The sequence below is a fragment of the Arvicola amphibius genome, chromosome 2 (genome assembly GCF_903992535.2).
Source record: "Arvicola amphibius chromosome 2, mArvAmp1.2, whole genome shotgun sequence".
Taxonomy (NCBI): domain Eukaryota; kingdom Metazoa; phylum Chordata; class Mammalia; order Rodentia; family Cricetidae; genus Arvicola; species Arvicola amphibius.
This window is the reverse complement of record NC_052048.2, coordinates 151,907,826-151,926,843: the sequence shown is the minus strand read 5'-3', so window position 1 is coordinate 151,926,843 and position 19,018 is coordinate 151,907,826. Positions and strand designations below refer to the sequence as shown.

The 19,018-nt window shown below is 39.0% G+C and overlaps 1 protein-coding gene across 3 annotated transcripts in view; it reads left to right on the top strand.

Moving 5' to 3' along the window:
• Nucleotides 1–2,769: 2,769 nt before the first annotated feature.
• Nucleotides 2,770–19,018, top strand: part of Hepacam2 (HEPACAM family member 2) — a 32,073-nt gene continuing 15,824 nt past the window's right edge. The window contains exons 1-3 of one of the 3 annotated variants that reach the window (XM_038320539.1): nt 2,770–2,848; nt 10,341–10,691; nt 14,306–14,590. In XM_038320539.1, the coding sequence (XP_038176467.1) occupies nt 2,770–2,848; nt 10,341–10,691; nt 14,306–14,590 (715 nt within the window). Of the gene's footprint in view, nt 2,849–10,297; nt 10,692–14,305; nt 14,591–19,018 lie in introns of those variants that run through there. The other 2 variants (XM_038320538.1, XM_038320540.1) reach the window with 2 other exon arrangements.

The window sequence follows — 19,018 nt, the reverse complement described above, 5'->3', positions numbered from 1 at the left end:
ACCTAGGCCCTCTGGGGGGCAGCAGACGTCAACCTGACTGTGCAGAGGCTTGGCCACTAACACACAAATCTGCATATGCAGTTTAACCTCCTCTTCCTACAGACTGTACAGCTCCTCAGAATCAAATAATTCATGTTAATTATAAAAGTAAATGTTTTCCTCCCCCAGTTCATCCTATATACAACCATTTGTGTCATCTTGAGTATGTTGACAATTCTCCTCTGCTGTTTTTGCTATTGTAAATAATTCCTTGAAGGCTTCTATATTAAAGAATTAATTGGCCGGGCAGTGGTGGTGTATGCCTTTAATCCCAGCACTCAGGAGGGAGAGGCAGGTGGATTTCTGTGAGTTGAGGCTAGCCTAGTCTACAGAGCAAGTTCTAGGATAGGCTCCAAAGCTACAGAGAAACCCTGTCTTGTGGGCGGGGGGGGGGGGGGACCTACAGAAAAACTCTGTCTTGGAAAAAAGAAAGAAAGAAGGAAGAATTAGATGTTCATTGTGTAGAACAAAGCCAGCCTAATAATTTAAATGGAAAAGACAGAAACTATGTGTGACTGGAAAGGTTAGAAAACAGTTGTGCCCTAATCCACCCCTCACACCCGCACACATGTACGCACGCGCATACACACCACACACACACACACACACACACACACACACACACTGCCAGTGACTTTTTATATTCCTAGAAATGCAATCATGGACAGAGATTGTTTTAGGTTAATCACTTTTAACGCAGCTATAATTAAGACCAGTAAACAGTAAGGATATGCCTCCCTTTTTTAGACCAAAACAGTTAGTACATTATCAACTTGCTATAAAATACTTTGGTGAGACAATCCCATCCCACCCCTGCCCCCAGCCCCAGGCAAGGTCTCAGCCTAGGCTGACCTCAAACTCACAGAGATCTACCTGCTTCTGCCTCCAAGTGATGCTGTGTGTCTGGGAGAATTTTCTTACACTAACAAAACTCTTTGGAGCTATTTTTTTAAATAATTCTGTCAGTTTGGCACCTCTTGAAGGTAAATTTGCTTGTATGATTTCAATGTAAATTTCCTGAATTCACAATATACTCTTGCAAGCTGTTATATTTATGAATCTTCCACTAGAGGGCACTTGTCTAAATCAAACAAGTAATGCAATTTTTTAATGTATATGACAGGAAAAAGAGCACAAGAATGGCTCATTCTGGTATTTCGATTCTTATTATAACATCTATTATTTTATTTATTTTATTATATATATATACACACACACATATATACTGAGGAAAATACTGGAATCTTATAAATTCTTTAAATGCTGTACATTTGACCCTAGGAAAACCCACTGTACTGTCTTTGTTTCTCACATTTTGGCAAGGATCTTCGAGCCCTCATAACAAGTCATCCTTTGGTTTGAGGACACTATAATGATCTTATTTAATAGGAGCAGCTTTGTTGAGACTGATCTAACCAGAGTAAGAGAGTTTGTGTGATACTCTGTTTCAAGTACTGTTTCTTTCCAATTGGTTGTTGCATCAGCTAATATGAAAATTTGTGTGCATTTCTTAAGGAAGCTAGGCTAAAGAGCACAAGGAGTTGATTTCTGTGGAAATATGTTAAGAAAAATAAGCACTATGCTTAGGTACCAACTGTCAATGACATAGACAGTTCGCCATAGCCAAGGATCTAAAAAGTATACATCTAAGCAAATGAACTGAAGTGAATATTGTTAACACTGCAATCGATGTGTGCAAGATTTAGAGAGTGCGGAGAAACTTGTAGTCATTGCTTGGGATGTGAGGACGTGTTTGACATATTTCTAAGGTATGGAGCGTTGTAAAGTAACTGACCTGTATAAAGGAATCGGATTTCCCAACAGGAGTTCCTTTGACTTTAGACACTTTCTAAGCAAGTTGGTAGACTTTATGCAAAGAGTATTTCCAAAGCTAAATCTGGTTTCCAGAATGGACACTGCCCCTTTATATCTTTAACAACGCTTAGACAACAGTCTTCGTTTAAGCAGTAAAAATGGAATCCTGTGCCTTCCTACCTCCTCTTGTCATTGAATTCAGCGGAACTTCACTAGTAAAAATGGTTTGTACTGGAAATTCTACTTACTTTAAGGCAGATATATATATATATACATATATATATATATGTATATATATATCATACCCACTTAGAAATATACCCGTAATTTATTTTTAAATATATAAATTCATAGATTCAGTAAAACTATCACAGCCATATTTAATAGACATGTAACAAAGAAAAAATAAATTTAAAATATACTTTAGTGATCTGCTTTGGTTCTTTGGTATACTTTACATGATAATTAGTAACTTCATAAAGATTAATAGCTACATAGAAAATTCATGGAGTACTTCAATTTTCAGTAGAAAGTAATTTTTCAAATTTCAAAGCAATGACATAATTTTTCATGATAGAAAACCAGATTTGGGTTTATTTATCATGAGGTCACCCAAAGAGATTGTCCTCCTCCTCCTGATTATGAATAGCTCAGTATAATTTATAAAGTTATACTAAAAAATTACTGAGAATCCCTAAGAAACTCTTCCGAAAGCCACAGCCCTGTGTTCTTGCAAAGCATATAACAGGTGTTCCTACTCCCTGTGTTCTTTGTATACACATTCATTCCGTATTCAAATCACAGAAGCGAGAGGCAGGATAGGGTCTGTTACCTCACTGCTAATTTCCCTAGCAAATAAACCAGCAGCTGCTGGTCCATGAACCAACTTGCCTCTAAGCACAGAGCGCCGTATGCATGGGGCAGGATGCTTTCATGGAGCCCCTCAGCAGCACAGTTGGGATCTTTCTTTGCAAAATATACTTTCTTCTTCTAGGTAAGGCCCTACATGAACTGACTTTGAGGTATGTGGGTTTTGGGTTTGGGGGCTTTGTTGGTTTTCTTTGTGGCTTATTTTTTGTAGGCATAAGGTAAATATTTGCTTTGGACTGTAGATTTTCTCAGATAATTGAAGAACAGTTGAGAACCTTTTAACCAGAACACACTGTTCCAGCAAGGAAACAGGATCAACAGCAGCAATGAGGTTCAAGAAATGATTGCCTTTGTTTCCTTGGAGTAACAGCTTCTGTCACTGGAACTCGCAAGAAAGTTAAGGCAGTATAAAAAGCTTGTCAATTCCTTCTTTTCCCGGGGCTTACAGATAGGCTCAATAATCTTTGATAGGGAATGTTGTAATTGAGAAATGTTATAATAGTGCATTAAATTAAAAACACACAATGAATTCAGAGCAAATCATAGTAGTGGTTTTCTTTTAATTAAAGGTATATTAAAAAATTTAAAAAATTAAAATTAAAAAATTTTAAAAATTAAAGCTCATATACAAACTGTTTGTTCTTCTTTAATATAAATTGGGACAACGTGAAGTTCTAGCTAAAGTGACAAAACAGAGAAATGTGTCTAAGGGATCAGTGCTCCAAAAATGACTTTAGGCTTTCTCTTTGTCAGTAACTAGTCCTATGTTTTTGCTGTATCTTAATATTTTTCTCTCATTCTCTTTTGTCACATATTGCCTCTCTATATCACCCAGTGCTTTTATCCCTCAATATTCTTTTCACCGAATATCCCATTTTCCATCCTTGCTATTATGGTCTAAAAGGTCAAGTTAGTTTCTTGTTTTGTTTACATTGGTCTGGTAGGACCTTAAAGGGACCTTTAAAGGACTTTAAAGACTAACTTAGATACATACAGCAATTTGAGCTTTGGACTTTGGGAGTATTTAAAGCCTTATCTTCACGAATATATTTTGTTAGCTTTCTTTATAAACATAACTATTACTCACATATGTATGTAGTGCATATAAATCTCACTGAAATAAAACTACCATCTGTAAATTTTTAAGGTATCTGTTCCCCAAAACTGTAGTCATCTCAGTTACTATATGTTCATATTATAAAATATAAACCTGTGATATAGTCTACATTTTAAAATTGTTATTAAAAACATCTGCTGCCGTAATTTAAATATCATCTTTACTTTACTTATTAGGTGATCCTACATTGGTTTATTGCTTGTTTTTCATTTTCAAACAGTGAGACTACTAGCTTTTCACAAATAATGTTTTATAGTTGGCCTTAAGAAGAACTCAGGAACCAATTCACTTGAGAAATTTAACTAAAATAAAACTAAGATATACTTGTGATAAATTACAAGTTCAAAAATAAAACTGATATAATGGGTTGTGCTTCCTCTCCTTACGGAATTCACTTTCTCTGAAGATGGCGGTGGTGAGGGACACAAGGCCTATGCAGATCCTTTTACTTTGAAGGACTGAATTTCCTCTGTAAATTTTGAAGTACCAAATTTTCTTTTTAAAATATTTTAAAAATAAGCTCCAAATGTATGATTAAATTATCTCTTCAAAATACAGATTCCTAGTTTCTATTTTTTCTAAAGATGCAGACGTTTGTTTTCAGTCAACAGTAGTTGTGTTGTGTTTGCTAATACTGTGTGTGGTCGTGAGGAAATAAATACCAGCTGTTTTGAGCTGCTGTAGAGGTCACTTTGTAAAACCTAATGTTTGTATTCAATACAGTAAAACTGCTCGCAGGAGTCCTCTGTTGCTGGAACATAAGTAATTTTTCCAGAGTCCTTTCAAGGATTCCTTACTTTACAAGGTTTTTGAAGGCACTGCTATTGCATATCTTTAGCTCTCTAAAGTGAAGCTATTGCTGTAGTTGTGGGTGCTGGCTTATGAGTGGTATTTTTAATCCTCTCCCCAGCTGCTGCTAGTGCCTTAAAAGCAGACAGTCTGAACAGCTCTCTTAAACTCGGCAAGTATTCGTCAATCCATTAAATACAAAATTTTCATTTATATGCAAACATTTGGAATAACAAAAGAAAACTGAAAGTCCATGAACTATCACTGAACTTTGTTGATCTGTTCCTTAAGACAAGTGGGGAAACTGTTCTCCTTTATGTTTCTCATGCAATTAGAAAAGAGCAATTCAAATTTTCTCAGGCGAATTTTATTTTTCTAAATTAGTAAACCACTGTGTTTGAAGACACAGATTTGGTACATTTTTAGCAAGAAACACATCAACAAAAAGAATGTGTGCTTATAAAATAAAAAAAAAAACCCAAATGTTAGCTGTTTAGTTGCAGAATCGCACAGTGGTTGTGTCAGACCGGTCAGTGGATTCGTGCCTTTCCCAACAGGAAGACTTTAGGTGCTGACACAAGGAAACTCATTCCTTGCTGACACTTGTTACCTATAAACTGTCCCATAAGAACAATACAGGCATTGGGTGTGGTGACGCCTGCCCTTAATCCCAGCACTTGGAAGGCACAGGCAAAGAAACATATCTTTGTGATTTCTAGACCAACCTGATCTACATACTAGCCAAGCTCTCATAGTGAAATCCTGTCAATAACAATAATAATAATAATAATAATAATAATAATAATAATAATAATAATAATGATATAGGCAACCTCCAAGCAAACTACTATCTAATAGTTGCACTACCTCTCTCTATGCTGTACATATTTAAAAAAAAAAACCAGACATATTTGTTAAAAATTTTTATTTTATATTAAATTATTGAATATATTCAGAAATATGGTTGGCAACATATTATTTAAGACTTTCATATATTTTTCATTCTTTTAAATAGTCCATTGAATTAGTTTTCTCCATTTGTATAGTGAGTGTAAATGCCATATAAATTTATTACCTTCACCTGCTGTTGTGATGCACAACTCTAACCTCTGCATTCAGGAGGCTGAGGATGGAGATCCCTGAGTTCCAGGTCAGCAAAGGCATTTTAGTGAGGTCCATTTAGCAACCTGTGTCTTTTTTTTTTTTTTTTTGGTTTTTCGAGACAGGGTTTCTCTGCAGCTTTTTTAGAGCCTGTCCTGGAACTAGCTCTTGTAGACCAGGCTGGCCTCGAACTCACAGAGATCCCCCTTTCTCTGCCTCCCGAGTGCTGGGATTAAAGGCGTGCGCCACCACCGCCCGGCTCAACCTGTGTCTTAAAAGAAATTTTTTCTACTAAAGTAGTTAGTTGCTTGCTTGCTTGCTTGCTTGCTTGCTTGCTTGCTTGCTTGCTTGCTTGCTTGCTTGCTTGCTTGCTTGCTTAGATAGCAAGCTGGTTAGTTCTTTGTTTGTTTGGGGGAGGCTGAGGGTTGTTTTTAGACAGGGTCTCACTATGTAGCCCTGGCTGGCTTTAAACTTATGTGGCTCAGACTGCACTCCACCTCCCAGAGATCCACCTGTCTCTTCCTCCCAAGTGCTGAGATTAAAGTCATGTGTCCCCATTGCAGATGTACTGAAGTAGCTTTATTTATCTCCAGACTGCAGTATCTGCATTATAGTTAATGTCTTATGAAATAAAATTTTCTCCTCCTAACTTATTCAGAGTCTCTAAATCATCCTGCTCATAACTGAGAGTCAACTTTCAAATCCAGATCAAAAGTCAGTAACAGTTCCATTCTAGGGACAGTGTCACCAGCCTAGCAACCACCTACAGCCTATTAATGTAATCTCAACTAATTTTTCCCAACTACAATTTCATAGACTAAACTACAGAAAAACAGAAGAGCAAGAAGCTCTCCCAAATGAGAAAAATGGATCAGCTAACGTTGCATTCAAGCCTCGCATCCCTACCTCAGTCTAGCAGGGACTCCTGGGCTACACTGGGAAACTGGGAAACGTCTCAGATGCACAGTAAGTCAGTGCCAGAGGCAATCGCTGCACTTTATGTCAGCAGCCATGCAGGTCTTCCCAGTGCATCCTCAAGGCAGTGATGTGATTCCCACCATAGCCCCTTGTTCGCTTGGAACAAACACGGATATGTCAATTTGTGACAATTTAATTCGTTGACTAAATGCTGCAACTTGCTATTTCAAATCCTTTGAACCTTTCCTCTTGAAATGCACATAGTGGCTACTCTGAGAAAATACCTCCGGATGCTGACTAAACACTGTTTTAAGATAAATATGTGTCTTTTGCTACAACTTCACATTTCCAACTTTATCAAAATGTCAATTAAAACATCCCCTCTGCAAGTTTAGAAAATGCACATGATCCTGACCATCTTCACTTCGGGCTGATGTGAATCTAAGAATTACTGGTAAATATAATTACAAGGGAGTCTAAGTTTAGACATGAACCCTGACACATGGCTAGCAGATATTTTCATACATAGTCAGGTTTTTTAAAAAAAAAATGAACATAGCAGCACAGCAGACACAGTGAAAGTTACGTTTTGCATACCTAAAAATAGAAATGATGAGCTAAAAACTAGTTTTTATTTATTGCTTATCAAGAAACTCTGTCTCCCTGATTTCAACTGAAGGCACAGGAGTGTTTTCTCATTTGCCCAGAAAACGCACATCCCTGGAGGGACCTGCTCCTTTCCTGCTCCCATTCCAAAGTCCAGTTTCGCTCTCCACTCGGCCTCTGCTTTACATAACTTTGACGTCACTAGTTTTAAGACATTGGTTTATTCATCCATATTACTTTTTCCCTCCTACAATTTCCTTGCAAAATTTCCACTACTCCTTTGCTTCAAGCAACACTATGATTTAGATATCCCAGCGTCTAATTCTCTCTTTTTAATCTCTCAAATTAGGAAAATTCCAAATTTAACATTCTTGTACTTTCCCAAACAGAAACAAATCATACACCTTGTAATACCTTTGACATGGGTGACCTAAAGCAAACATGTGGTGTGTTTATCTCGGGCATGTATAGACGCCTGGGAGCCTGACTGCACTGAATATACAGCCCTCCACTCTGGGGAACGGCAAGACCACTTAGTGCTAGTAGAACTTGATTTCTCATGTGGTTGGAGCAGCATGCTTGAGCTTCTCCATGGAAATCACCATGAAAGACAAACAGACCTTTTTCTTCTTTGTTCCAGTTGCCTTCCATAAGTTGATTTAGATGAGACTTCCTGGAAACAGTAAAAATGGGAAGCAATTTAAGAGGATAATCATTTTATGTGTCTTAGAAAACGGAAGTGGAAAAAAACCTTTTGTTTGGCTCCAGTTCCCGTCTTCTCTCACCTACTCAGTTTCAATCCACCAGCATATATTGCTCTTCTATTTCCCCATGTCCATATCTCACAGATTGATACCCAGTGCCTGCAGATGTGATTTTACATTCTACATTCCTGCCCAGCCTCCACCCACTTCTCTTGTCCCCTTTAAGGTTACTCAAAGAATCTATAATTACTGTTTCTACACCATTACTTCTTTTAAAATTTGTTTTACATCTCTCTCTCTCTCTCTCTCTCTCTCTCTCTCTCTCTCTCTCTCTCTCTCTCTCTCTGTGTGTGTGTGTGTGTGTGTGTGTGTGTGTGTGTGTGTGTGTGTGTGTTTGGGTTATGAACTCACACAGAGAGAGAGAGAGAGAGAGAGAGAGAGAGAGAGAGAGAGAGAGAGAGAGAGAGAGAGAGAGAGAGAGCGCTACAGTGCAAGAGTGGGGCAGAGGACAACATGACACAGGGAGTTAGTTCTCGTTTCCTCCATCTGAGTCTTGGGGATTGAACTCAGATTATGAGGTTCGGTGGCAGGTACCTTTACTCACTAGGCTGCCTCACTGACCCTCTGCCATTGTTTTCTATCTCTCCGTGTTCAAGATAGTCTACATTGAGTTACACAGGTAACCCTATCACTCTAAATGTTCCTCTGATGGTGATTTCATACCCATGCCACCCACTTATAAAATGAAAAAAAGAGATTTCAATTAGAGTTCTAAAAGTATGGTATCCTGAAAGGACTTTTTTTATTACTAATGGTAATTATGTCTATATACATACATACATACATATATATATATATATATATATATATATATATAGAGAGAGAGAGAGAGAGAGAGAGAGAGAGAGAGAGAGAGCTCCAAGTTCCAGAAGCTAAGAGGCAATATACAAACAAGATTAGCCATAGCAGTGAGTTCATAACCCAAACAACACAAGCACTGCATAAGGCTGTACATGGGAAGAGCTCCATGCCTCACATCAGTTCAGGCCTCTAATTCTGTCCTAAACTACCATTAATGAGTTAATAATAAAAACATGGCCGGGCGGTGGTGGCGCACGCCTTTAATCCCAGCACTTGGGAGGCAGAGGCAGGCGGATCTCTGTGAGTTCGAGACCAGCCTGGTCTACAAGAGCTAGTTCCAGGACAGGCTCCAAAGCCACAGAGAAACCCTGTCTCGAAAAACAAACAAACAAACAAACAAACAAACAAAAAACATGATCACCACATCCATTCAGCATTGCCTTTTTGATGTCTAGTGAGCATCTAAAAGTGCATGTGCCCTATACGGACTTCTGATTTCCCCACCGCAATGCCAAAACCAGCAGTTCTCTGCAGTGCAGTAGCTGTGTGGTGTGTTTTGTTTTGTTTTGTTTTGTTATTGTTGTTGTTTTTGGTAGAACCAGTCGTTTATCATGTTGTCCAGTACACCATGGCTCGGTAAAGCCCCATCTCTTGCCTGCTTTGATGCAATCATTTCCCGAGATAGCTTGGTGTTTCTGCTTTTCTCTTTGCTCATCCCATTTTCATCCCAGCTGGTGGGAGACAAATAAATCATTAGAAAAGTCATGTCCCTCCTCTGATATCCAAACTCCAGTTACATTTTCATTTTGCATAGAATAAAATTGCCCATGTGGTCTTAGCATCCTTCCCCATTTGTCCTGGCTATCACTGCTTTCATATTTCTATGCGCTCCTCCTCCTCCACTTTGTTACATCCAAGTCTGCCCCTTGTTCCTTACACAACAGTCAGAGTCCTCTGTGGACAAGGAATGGCTGGTTTTAACTGAATGTAGTTTATTGTGACATTTACTAGGTTACTCAGATTTGGTGTGACTTTGACTAAAGTGGGGAGGGACTTCCAAAAATCGAATACTGAGCTACTTCAGAAGACTTCGCAGAAATTTGTTGCAGGGAAGTATCCCTTCATATTTCAGGAACTGCAGTTTTGTCAGAATATGAAATTGACATTGTCTAATTTCAAATGTATTTTAATAGCTTTATTTAACTTTAGAGCTCATAATCTTTCTCAGTTCTTCTTTCTCTATTACTCTGTGATTACAGGAGATAATAGCTTCTGCTTCTCTTTTTTTCCTTGTCTTAGAGAAGTCATGCAGCTAGTATTCTCACCGGGTGTAGTCTTTCAAATGCAGGTTTCAGAGACAAATATTTACTTCTACCTGTAACTGGTACTGGAATAGTCAATACTTAGAAGCCTTCTTCTTTGAAAGGGATTATCATCTGACTGAGTACCCACTGTAACTGTACCTTTTTCTTATGAGATGTGGCTCAGGGTACTCACAGTTTTCTTTCTCTTTGTAGCAGGTGTTTGTTCAGGGCTGAAGGTGACCGTGCCTTCACACACTGTCCATGGCATCAGGGGACAGGCCCTCTATCTCCCTGTGCACTATGGTTTCCACACTCCAGCATCTGGCATCCAGATCATTTGGCTGTTTGAGAGACCACACACAATGCCCAAATACTTGCTGGGCTCTGTGAACGAGTCTGTCGTTCCCGACTTGGAATACCAACACAAGTTCACCATGATGCCACCCAATGCATCTCTCCTCATCAATCCGCTGCAGTTCACAGATGAGGGCAATTACATTGTGAAGGTCAACATCCAGGGAAATGGAACTCTCTCCTCAAGTCAGAAGATACAAGTCACCGTTGATGGTGAGTCCTCTGTGACAATGGAGAAGAGGCTAGGTCAAGGCAGCGGAGGCTCAGAATACCAAGGTTCCTAGGCTCTAAGGTCCTGGCTCTTCCAACCCCAAGTGAATTAATTAATGTTCAAAGTTTCCTTAATACCATTACCTATCTATAAGGTTTCCTGAGATTTAATTATAACTGTATGGGAAGGAGGTGCCCAGTGCCCAGCAACAGACCTTTAAGCAATAAGAGAAACATACTATTTTCTTAGGATTGAAATAAAGCTGCCTCAGGAATGAGGTATGGACATCTTATTTTCTCATTTGTAGGCTGTATCCTGTGAAGGTTCCTATTTTTGATCACTTGAATATTTTTATTTGGTACAACATTTAAGGGAAGATGAGCCAAGGACTCTATGTAAGGACAGTAGAAATTTGCAGAAATGCGCCCCAAAGGAGACTTGAGTTAACTAACCTCCAGGCATTTATTTTTTCTTATGAAAATTTGTAAGTGACATACCTTGAACATACTATGCACAAAATTCAACTTCTTTTTCTTTGTCCTATTTATTTGACAATAGTATCTCATTTTACTAAGTATTAAATTGATTCTATTGCTTCCTCAGGCCAAGGATTTGCATACATCTCAGACAATCCAGTTTCTCATTATATGCACCCCATCTGCAGGAACCCTAAAAAACACTCCAGGTACTTCAGCGCTGCTTTGCTCCTGCATCTAACTGTCCTGACCTGAGATTTGTAATAGCTTGCTCCCTACCATCTGTGCTTCTGCTCTTGCTTCCTCCTGTCATGGCAAACACTTGTCACAGCTTCCTAGTGCACTCAAATGGGTGTCAAAGTACTAGCAATAATGTTCAGACCCCAGCATACCTAGAACCCATCTGACTCCATTCTCTACCTCTGTGCACTATATTCTCTGTTCTGGCCACAATGGTCTCTTGCTTTACCTTGAACAGGACGGATCCACTCACATCTCAGGTCCTTTGCTCTTACTCCTCACTATATCTAGACAGTTTCTATCCCAAATATCACTTTCTTATTTCTTTTAGGCATCTCAGTTGTTGTATCTGTGAAGCCTTTTCTGACCTCTCTCCACTCTATATAAAAATATCATCTTGGTCACAAACATACATACACACACACACACACACACACACACACACACACACACTGTTCACTGACTTTAATTCTGCTTTGTTCATCAAACTTCCATTGAACTTACAATCACCTGTAAATAGTACCTGTATTTAACTTTTATTGTTTCTCTTCCTGACTTGAACGTGAGGTCTGTGGGAAAATGAACATTGTCTGTATTCTTTCTGCTTTCTTCTCAGTGCTCAGAGCTGTGCTGCAGGCTATACTAAACTCAGAAACCTCTATGGAGCAAGGAGGGAAGGGAGAGACAAAAGAGGCTACAGGGGACTAAAACAATGACTGCCAGATCAGGTGTCTGCAGAGCAATTGTAGGGAAAGGGACGAAATACCTAATGAGAATTTTCATAATTTTTCCCTCCACAGTTTTTCATACAAGTTTTAATAGGACAGTCCTTACCTGGATTGTAACATTGAATTTATTCAGGGAAATGAAACCAAAACCTTTAGTAAGCAGGCAAACTAAAGAACCTAAGCAAAAACCTTTTCAAAGGGGACTGTCAGCTTTGTGTTTGGTACAGATGACTAGTCCAGTGATCGGCTTTCCTCGGTTACTGTGATGCCTAGCTATCTCGTACCACGTGCATCCCCACACAGAGCTGAATGGGATGTGTTTAACTTGACCAGTGTACACAATTCATTTTTTAAAACATAATAACATACACAAGTTGCTATTGCAAACCTTTTGCTTTTGCCACAGAAGATAAAGGATTGAATTAAATGAACAAATGCCAGATGTCCTCAAGTTGTTCAGCTCCCCTCCAAGTTGCTTTTCCTAATCTTTCATTTGTTTCCTTTTTCCCTGGGCTGGAAAATAAGGTCTGTTTGCACCCTGATGCAATTTCCATTGTAGGATAATACATGATATATTTGCCTAAGGAAGAAGCTTCAAACTCGACTGGACGCTTGATGAGAAATCAAAACTTAAAGTGCTGGATCCAGTCACAGGCTGCCTATGTGTTACAACTGTGGCCTCTGTGTGCTCTGTGATCTTACAGAGATGAAGACTATTAAAGTCTGTCTCTCCAAAATGCAGGAAAAATACATTTACAAGTGTAAAGGCCCCTTCTCTTTGCCAGTGTAGGACATTTAACTCTGAACAAGTAACTGTTTCCTTATGTCTGTTGTCTGTTTACTTACATGTGTGTGAGTGTGTTCCAGAACACGCCTCAGAGCACATGTGCAGATCAGTAACTATTTCCTTATGTCTGTTGTCTGTTTACTTACATGTGTGTGTGTTCCAGAACATGCCTCAGAGCACATGTGCAGATCAGTAACTATATTCTTATGTCTGTTGTCTGTTTACTTACATGTGTGTGTTCCAGAACACGCCTCAGAGCACATGTGCAGATCAGTAACTATTTCCTTATGTCTGTCTACTTACATGTGTGTGAGTGTGTTCCAGAACACACCTCAGAGCACATGTGCAGATCAGAAGTAACTTACTAGAGTAGTTTCTCTCCTTCCACCATGTAGGATCTGGAGATCAAATTCAGGCTTGACAGCAATTGCCTTTATCACTGAGCCATCTTGCTGGCTTCCAAGTCGCTATTTTATCAAACAGAGGAAAGAACATTGAAGATTGGTGATGTTTGTTAAAATGATAATGGATGCATATGTAATTACCAACCTTATCTGTGTACTTAGAGCTAAAAGCCAGGGAAGAAATGTGGTCTTCTTGTTTTCTATATTGATCCATTTGCCTACTGAGTGCCACATTTATAAAATAAAGCTAGTTTCTCATTACTTCACTTTCTAACAGGAACTTCTATTGGATTTACCTTTTATATTCCAACTTTAATAAAAATCTCAATAATATATCCAACTGTCAAATTAGTTCAGTGTTGACTGAAATGTAGACTTTAATTTGTTAATGAAATTGTGTATATGCCACTCTTTAAAAATGTCCCAACAAGCTTTCAAATGTGCCCCACATGAGATATATAATTTACTCTTCAGATGATGGCTAAAAATTTGAAGTTGCCACATCCCTTCTTGCCAGGTGCTTTTGGTACACTACAAGTCAAAAGGGGAATAACTGTATACATTTTGCTTTGCCTGTAAGCGTGTACCTTCATGGCAGGCAAGCATTTGCCTAACTCGTGTGAACTCTTAAGTTCAGCGAGAAAGAGGGGGAAGCTTGGTGGTGAAGAAAGCTTGATGAATAGAAAAGTGGAACTCTGGGCTTCCAGCCACTAACGATATACAAAGTAATAGATTAACTGTCAATAATTGAATTCAAGTTCTAGAATTTTATTAGCTGTACCAGTGTAAATATATTTCATGTTTTACCATTTTTAAATTTCTATGACTTTTAATGTCCTCTGTTACTCAAGCTGTCTACATTTACAAAATATGAAAATGTTGGAATAATTTTCCCAGGACTTTATATTGGAAAGGCTTCTTAGAGTTTTATTGCGGCCCATAGATGGAAAAGAATCGTTTCTATATCTCTCGATCTTGCAGATCCCGTCATGAAGCCAGTGGTTCAGTCACATCCTGATTCTGGGGCTGTGGAGTATGTGGGCAACATTACCTTGACCTGCCAGGTGAAAGGGGGTACCAGGCTAGTTTACCAGTGGCGAAAAAATGGGAAACCTGTTTGCATCAACTCCAGCCACTCATTTTCTCCCCAAAACAACACCCTTTGGATTGTTCCAGTGACAAAGGAGGACATTGGAAACTATACCTGCCTTGTGTCAAACCCTGTCAGTGAGATGGAAAGTGGCATCATTATGCCTACCATATATTGTAAGTTTTGCTTTTGTCTTATGTCTGTATTTATGGGAAGGTCTCACAGAAGTAGATATAGATAATATCATCCCCAGATGTCATTTGGTCTTTATCAGTATTGTAGCTCAGTACTTGTCATAGTCATGTGGTCTAGGCATTGTCTGGTCCAGAAATATAACTACTGGCAAAACTTTCCCATTTGAAGACCAAGTTGAAACATTAATCACAGGGCATTCAAAGTGAAATTTGTGATTCTAAGCATTGGGTGATTTCATGTGTAGTGGAATTCTCAATCCCAAGAATCCAGTACCACAAAGAGGTGCTGATTCATTCATCTCGGAGAAGGAGAGGAAATGATGGAGATCCGGGAATGGGATATGTTCTGTAGACTGCATGAAAAAGGAGCACTCCTGGGTTATGTGTGGGAGAGTACTTTGAAGGACAGGTGTTTCCTGTGCCTGTTTTCTCTCCACCATTTCTACATTTGATCTTAGCCGAAGGCTGAAAAGTGATTCTCCCATTTCTGGAAGAAGGGTTCAGGAGGGATTCTACGCAGAACAATCTCAAGTGTTCTCCCAAAAAAGATCAGTAATTACTTCTGAATTCTAATTCCCTTCAGTTGTTGTTTTCATTGTTGAGACGGAATCTCATGTACAAGTAAAATGTATCAAACTCTTCAGTTTGTATCATACTACAATCACAGCCCCAAACAAGGCCCCTCATTTTCTTTATTCTAGTATTTTTCTAGACATTAGAGTCATAGCACTACCTTTAATAAGATTAAATCTCATTTATTTATTTATATATTTAGAGTGCGCTCACGCATGCGCGCGCACGTGCGTGCGTGCGTGCGTGTGTGTGTGTGTGTGTGTGTGTGTGTGTGTGTGTGTGTATGTGTGTGTGGTATGCATAGTAGAAGTCAGAGGACAACTCTCGAGAGTCATTTCTCTCTTCCTAAGGGGAGGAAAATCAAATTGTCAGGTTTGAAAGAAATCTGCTTTACCCACTGAATCATCTCACCTACCCTTTAATATGCTTTATGCTTAATATTGCATGCAAAGTTTAACGTAAAATGGAACTTGTTCACTGTTTAGAACAGTGACATTGGGAGATTGGAAAACACTGCTATGGGACTGTTGTGGTCAGTTTAGGGTATTCATAGCCCCACTGTCCTCCATCAGTGCATGCCAAAACTAACTAAAACCTATCTTTGAGCATCACTGTATGACCTCTGGAGATGGGGCAGCATCTCTTCAGCTAAGCCGACAGCTACCTCTTTGGGAAGCCTTGCTGTAAGATTGCAAGAGCAATTATGTGGCTAGGAAAAGTAAGATGTGGCAACAGAAAACTTGTTACGTCTGGCATGAGGATGAAGTTTTCACCTTCCATCACAACTGAGCCTGGAACATAAATCTATTCACTCATTAAATATGTCTTCATACTAGTGTAAGAGGCACTAAACCTTGCACCTAGTGCTCACAAGTCAGACAATGGAGTGATAAATGCGATTGATAATGGCCTATGTGGTCTCAGTAAGTCCCCTGGTCTTTCTGGGCCTCATTTATGAAAAGGAGATATTTGAAATTACCTCATGGTATTACTGAGAGTAAATGAGATATTGTCCAAAAATAGAAAAAGAAGCATATAAACAAGCTCTCACTAAAGAGAATATGGTGCTATTATGGACACATATGTCTTCATCTGCTTCATATATGTGCATCTACTTCATAAATGTGCATACTTTCGCCACTAGAATACCAGCAGAGCCCTCTCAAGGACATTCATCAAAAATAAAAAAAAATAAATAAAAAACTTTAGAGAAAAGCACTAGCCTGCGTATAAAGTATAGTCTTCTGCAACTAGATGATGCTTAAATTAAAACTGAATAGCAGCACTGAGGCAGAGAAGAGAGCTGCTGGGGCCAGGAGGAGAACAGAGGAGTGATACATATATGTACAGTGGCTTTTCTTGGAAACTGGCAAAATTCAACTAAAGGAAATAGAATTACTGAATCTTAAAATTGGACACGAATCCTATGTTTTTAGTAGGGGGAACTATGCATGATAAAATGTATGGAGCCAAATGCCGTGGCTGTTTTAGATATGTGTCACAAGAAGCAGAGCAGATAGGAGTAAGAACTGTGGAGTCATGGGCCAGAGTTCAAATCCTGGGTTGGCAAGCTCATCTCTCTGTGCAGCACTCTCTTCCTCGTCAGTGCTGACCTCGGGAACCTACTTCCCGGAGCACTTGTGTGAACTGTCACTGGGTGAGAAGAGAGAGAACACTTGACTGGCCCCTAGTCAGAGCTGTAGAATAGTTCATCAGTACTTCATTATAAAGTTATTATCCCACGTGAATGCAAAGGTGGGAAACGACGCCTGTTCCTGAAGAAAAGCCTCCTTTCATAAAGGGACATTTGAGTGAACGTGTTACAATGAGCATGGTTGAGCAAGTGGAAAGGTCTAGAAAACCATCACCTGCACAGACAGCAACAAGAGACCAGACCCAAAGAGGAAGTAAATGTCTTTTTCAAGGACTGAGACAAATCATAGTTTGTTTCATTTGTTTGCTCATCTGTTTTAGAGTCAGTGTCCTGTTCCACATCCCAGGCTGGTACTCAATACATAGCCCAGACTCGAGTTTAGGGTCAGCCTACTGTGTACTGAGACTGCGGACATGAACCACGATACCTGATTTGTATTTAACTATGGCAATTTTTTTCCTTTTTTCCCCCTGAGACAGGGTTTCACTGTAGCTCTGGAGCCTGTCCTGGAACTAGCTTTTGTAGACCAGGCTGGCCTCGAACTCACAGAGATCCGCCTGCCTCTACCTCCCAAATGCTGCGATTAAAGGTGTGGGCCACCACTGCTCAGTGGCAAATTATTTTTCTAGCTTTAATTTATAACTATATTTTTAAAGGTTTTAAAAAGTCTTTTCAGATAGCCTTGTGAGAATATTCTGTCTGCCTTTAAAGCAGAGGCAACAGATGAACAAAGAAAGTCTAAGCTGCCGCAATGCTACACAACCATGGTGAAATTGTAGGGAAGACTTGGAAACAGTGCAACCCATTTATAGGTGCATTTCTTTACTCAGCAGGTTATTTTCAAAAGTTAAAACTTCAGTTCAAACACAAGTAGCACAAACCTAAATATGTAAGATTTGCAAACACAGGGAAAAGAAAATATGAACAAACTGAATCAAAGGCAAGTCATGTCATCAGGATTTTCTTGGCTCAGCAATAATCTACTATATGACCTAGAAGCACAATCTAATTTCATTATTAGTTTCCTTTGCTTCAGCCCTGTTTTATTACTTGTTTTTGTTTTGCTTTGTTTCCTTGGTTTCAAGTGACAAGGTTTAAATAGCATGCATAAGAGTTTGTCACTGATCTTCTATTGATGTGGCATTAAGGTGTTTGGAGTTTTCTCATTCCCTGTACACTGGGAATATTTGCCTAGTTTGATGCATTCCCCAATACTCCATTTGTATGTAATTACTCCTCTTCCTTCATCATCTCCCACTGAAGGGCCCATCTGTCCTGCCTGTTCTCACCCGCTCAGTGTCACTAAGACTCTCAAGTCTCTGAGCAAAGACAGTACCTTGTACATGTCTGTCTCTGCTCCCCACTACACTCTGTCTTTCTTGACTCTCTCTCCTCATAAGTATCAGTACATCAAACTCTCATAGGAGCTCCATGTTGCTAAGCATCTTTAATTTTATAGGGCAATACTTGACACTATTAGGAACTCAGTTTAACCTGACGAAAATGGAAGAGACTATTTTGTTTATATCATTCTTCCAATCCCACTTTCACTCCATGACTCTGTGATCAGACAAAGATAATAATCAAGTGGCCATCATATTCTAATATTCTTCCATAGATATCCACGTTATAATTTAGAATATCTTCATGAATTATCTATTCTGTTTTTATTGTTTCCATGACATTTTTATGTAGAGCAGGAATTTTTTATTGCTAATAAAGTTATAACAAAATTTATCAAAATTGACTATATGTTCATTGGGCCATGATGTCATAATCTGGTATTAACCTTAATGAAATAACATGCCAAGTGAAAAGTCATCAAATATCTATTTATGGTTTACAAAATGTAAATGCCCTCTAGCTCCAACTGTAAATAATAACTCAATAACCACTTAATTTTCTGTGAAAACAAATAACAGTGCTGCAGGGAGCACTCTAAGTGATAAACGTTAAAGGGAAAAAGGAACATTTGCAGTAAATACTTACCATCTGCTCCCTCGCACGGTGGCAAGCAGCATCATGATGGAAACTTAGGTACTGTTCCCACCCAGTCATAAATGGTTAAAGAGAACAGATGACATGTGGTTTTACAAGACATTTAGTAAACAGCCGTCCCTAAGACAGAGTTCATTTCCATTGAGAGTGTTCTGCCACAGGCAAGATGGTGAACTATAATCCAA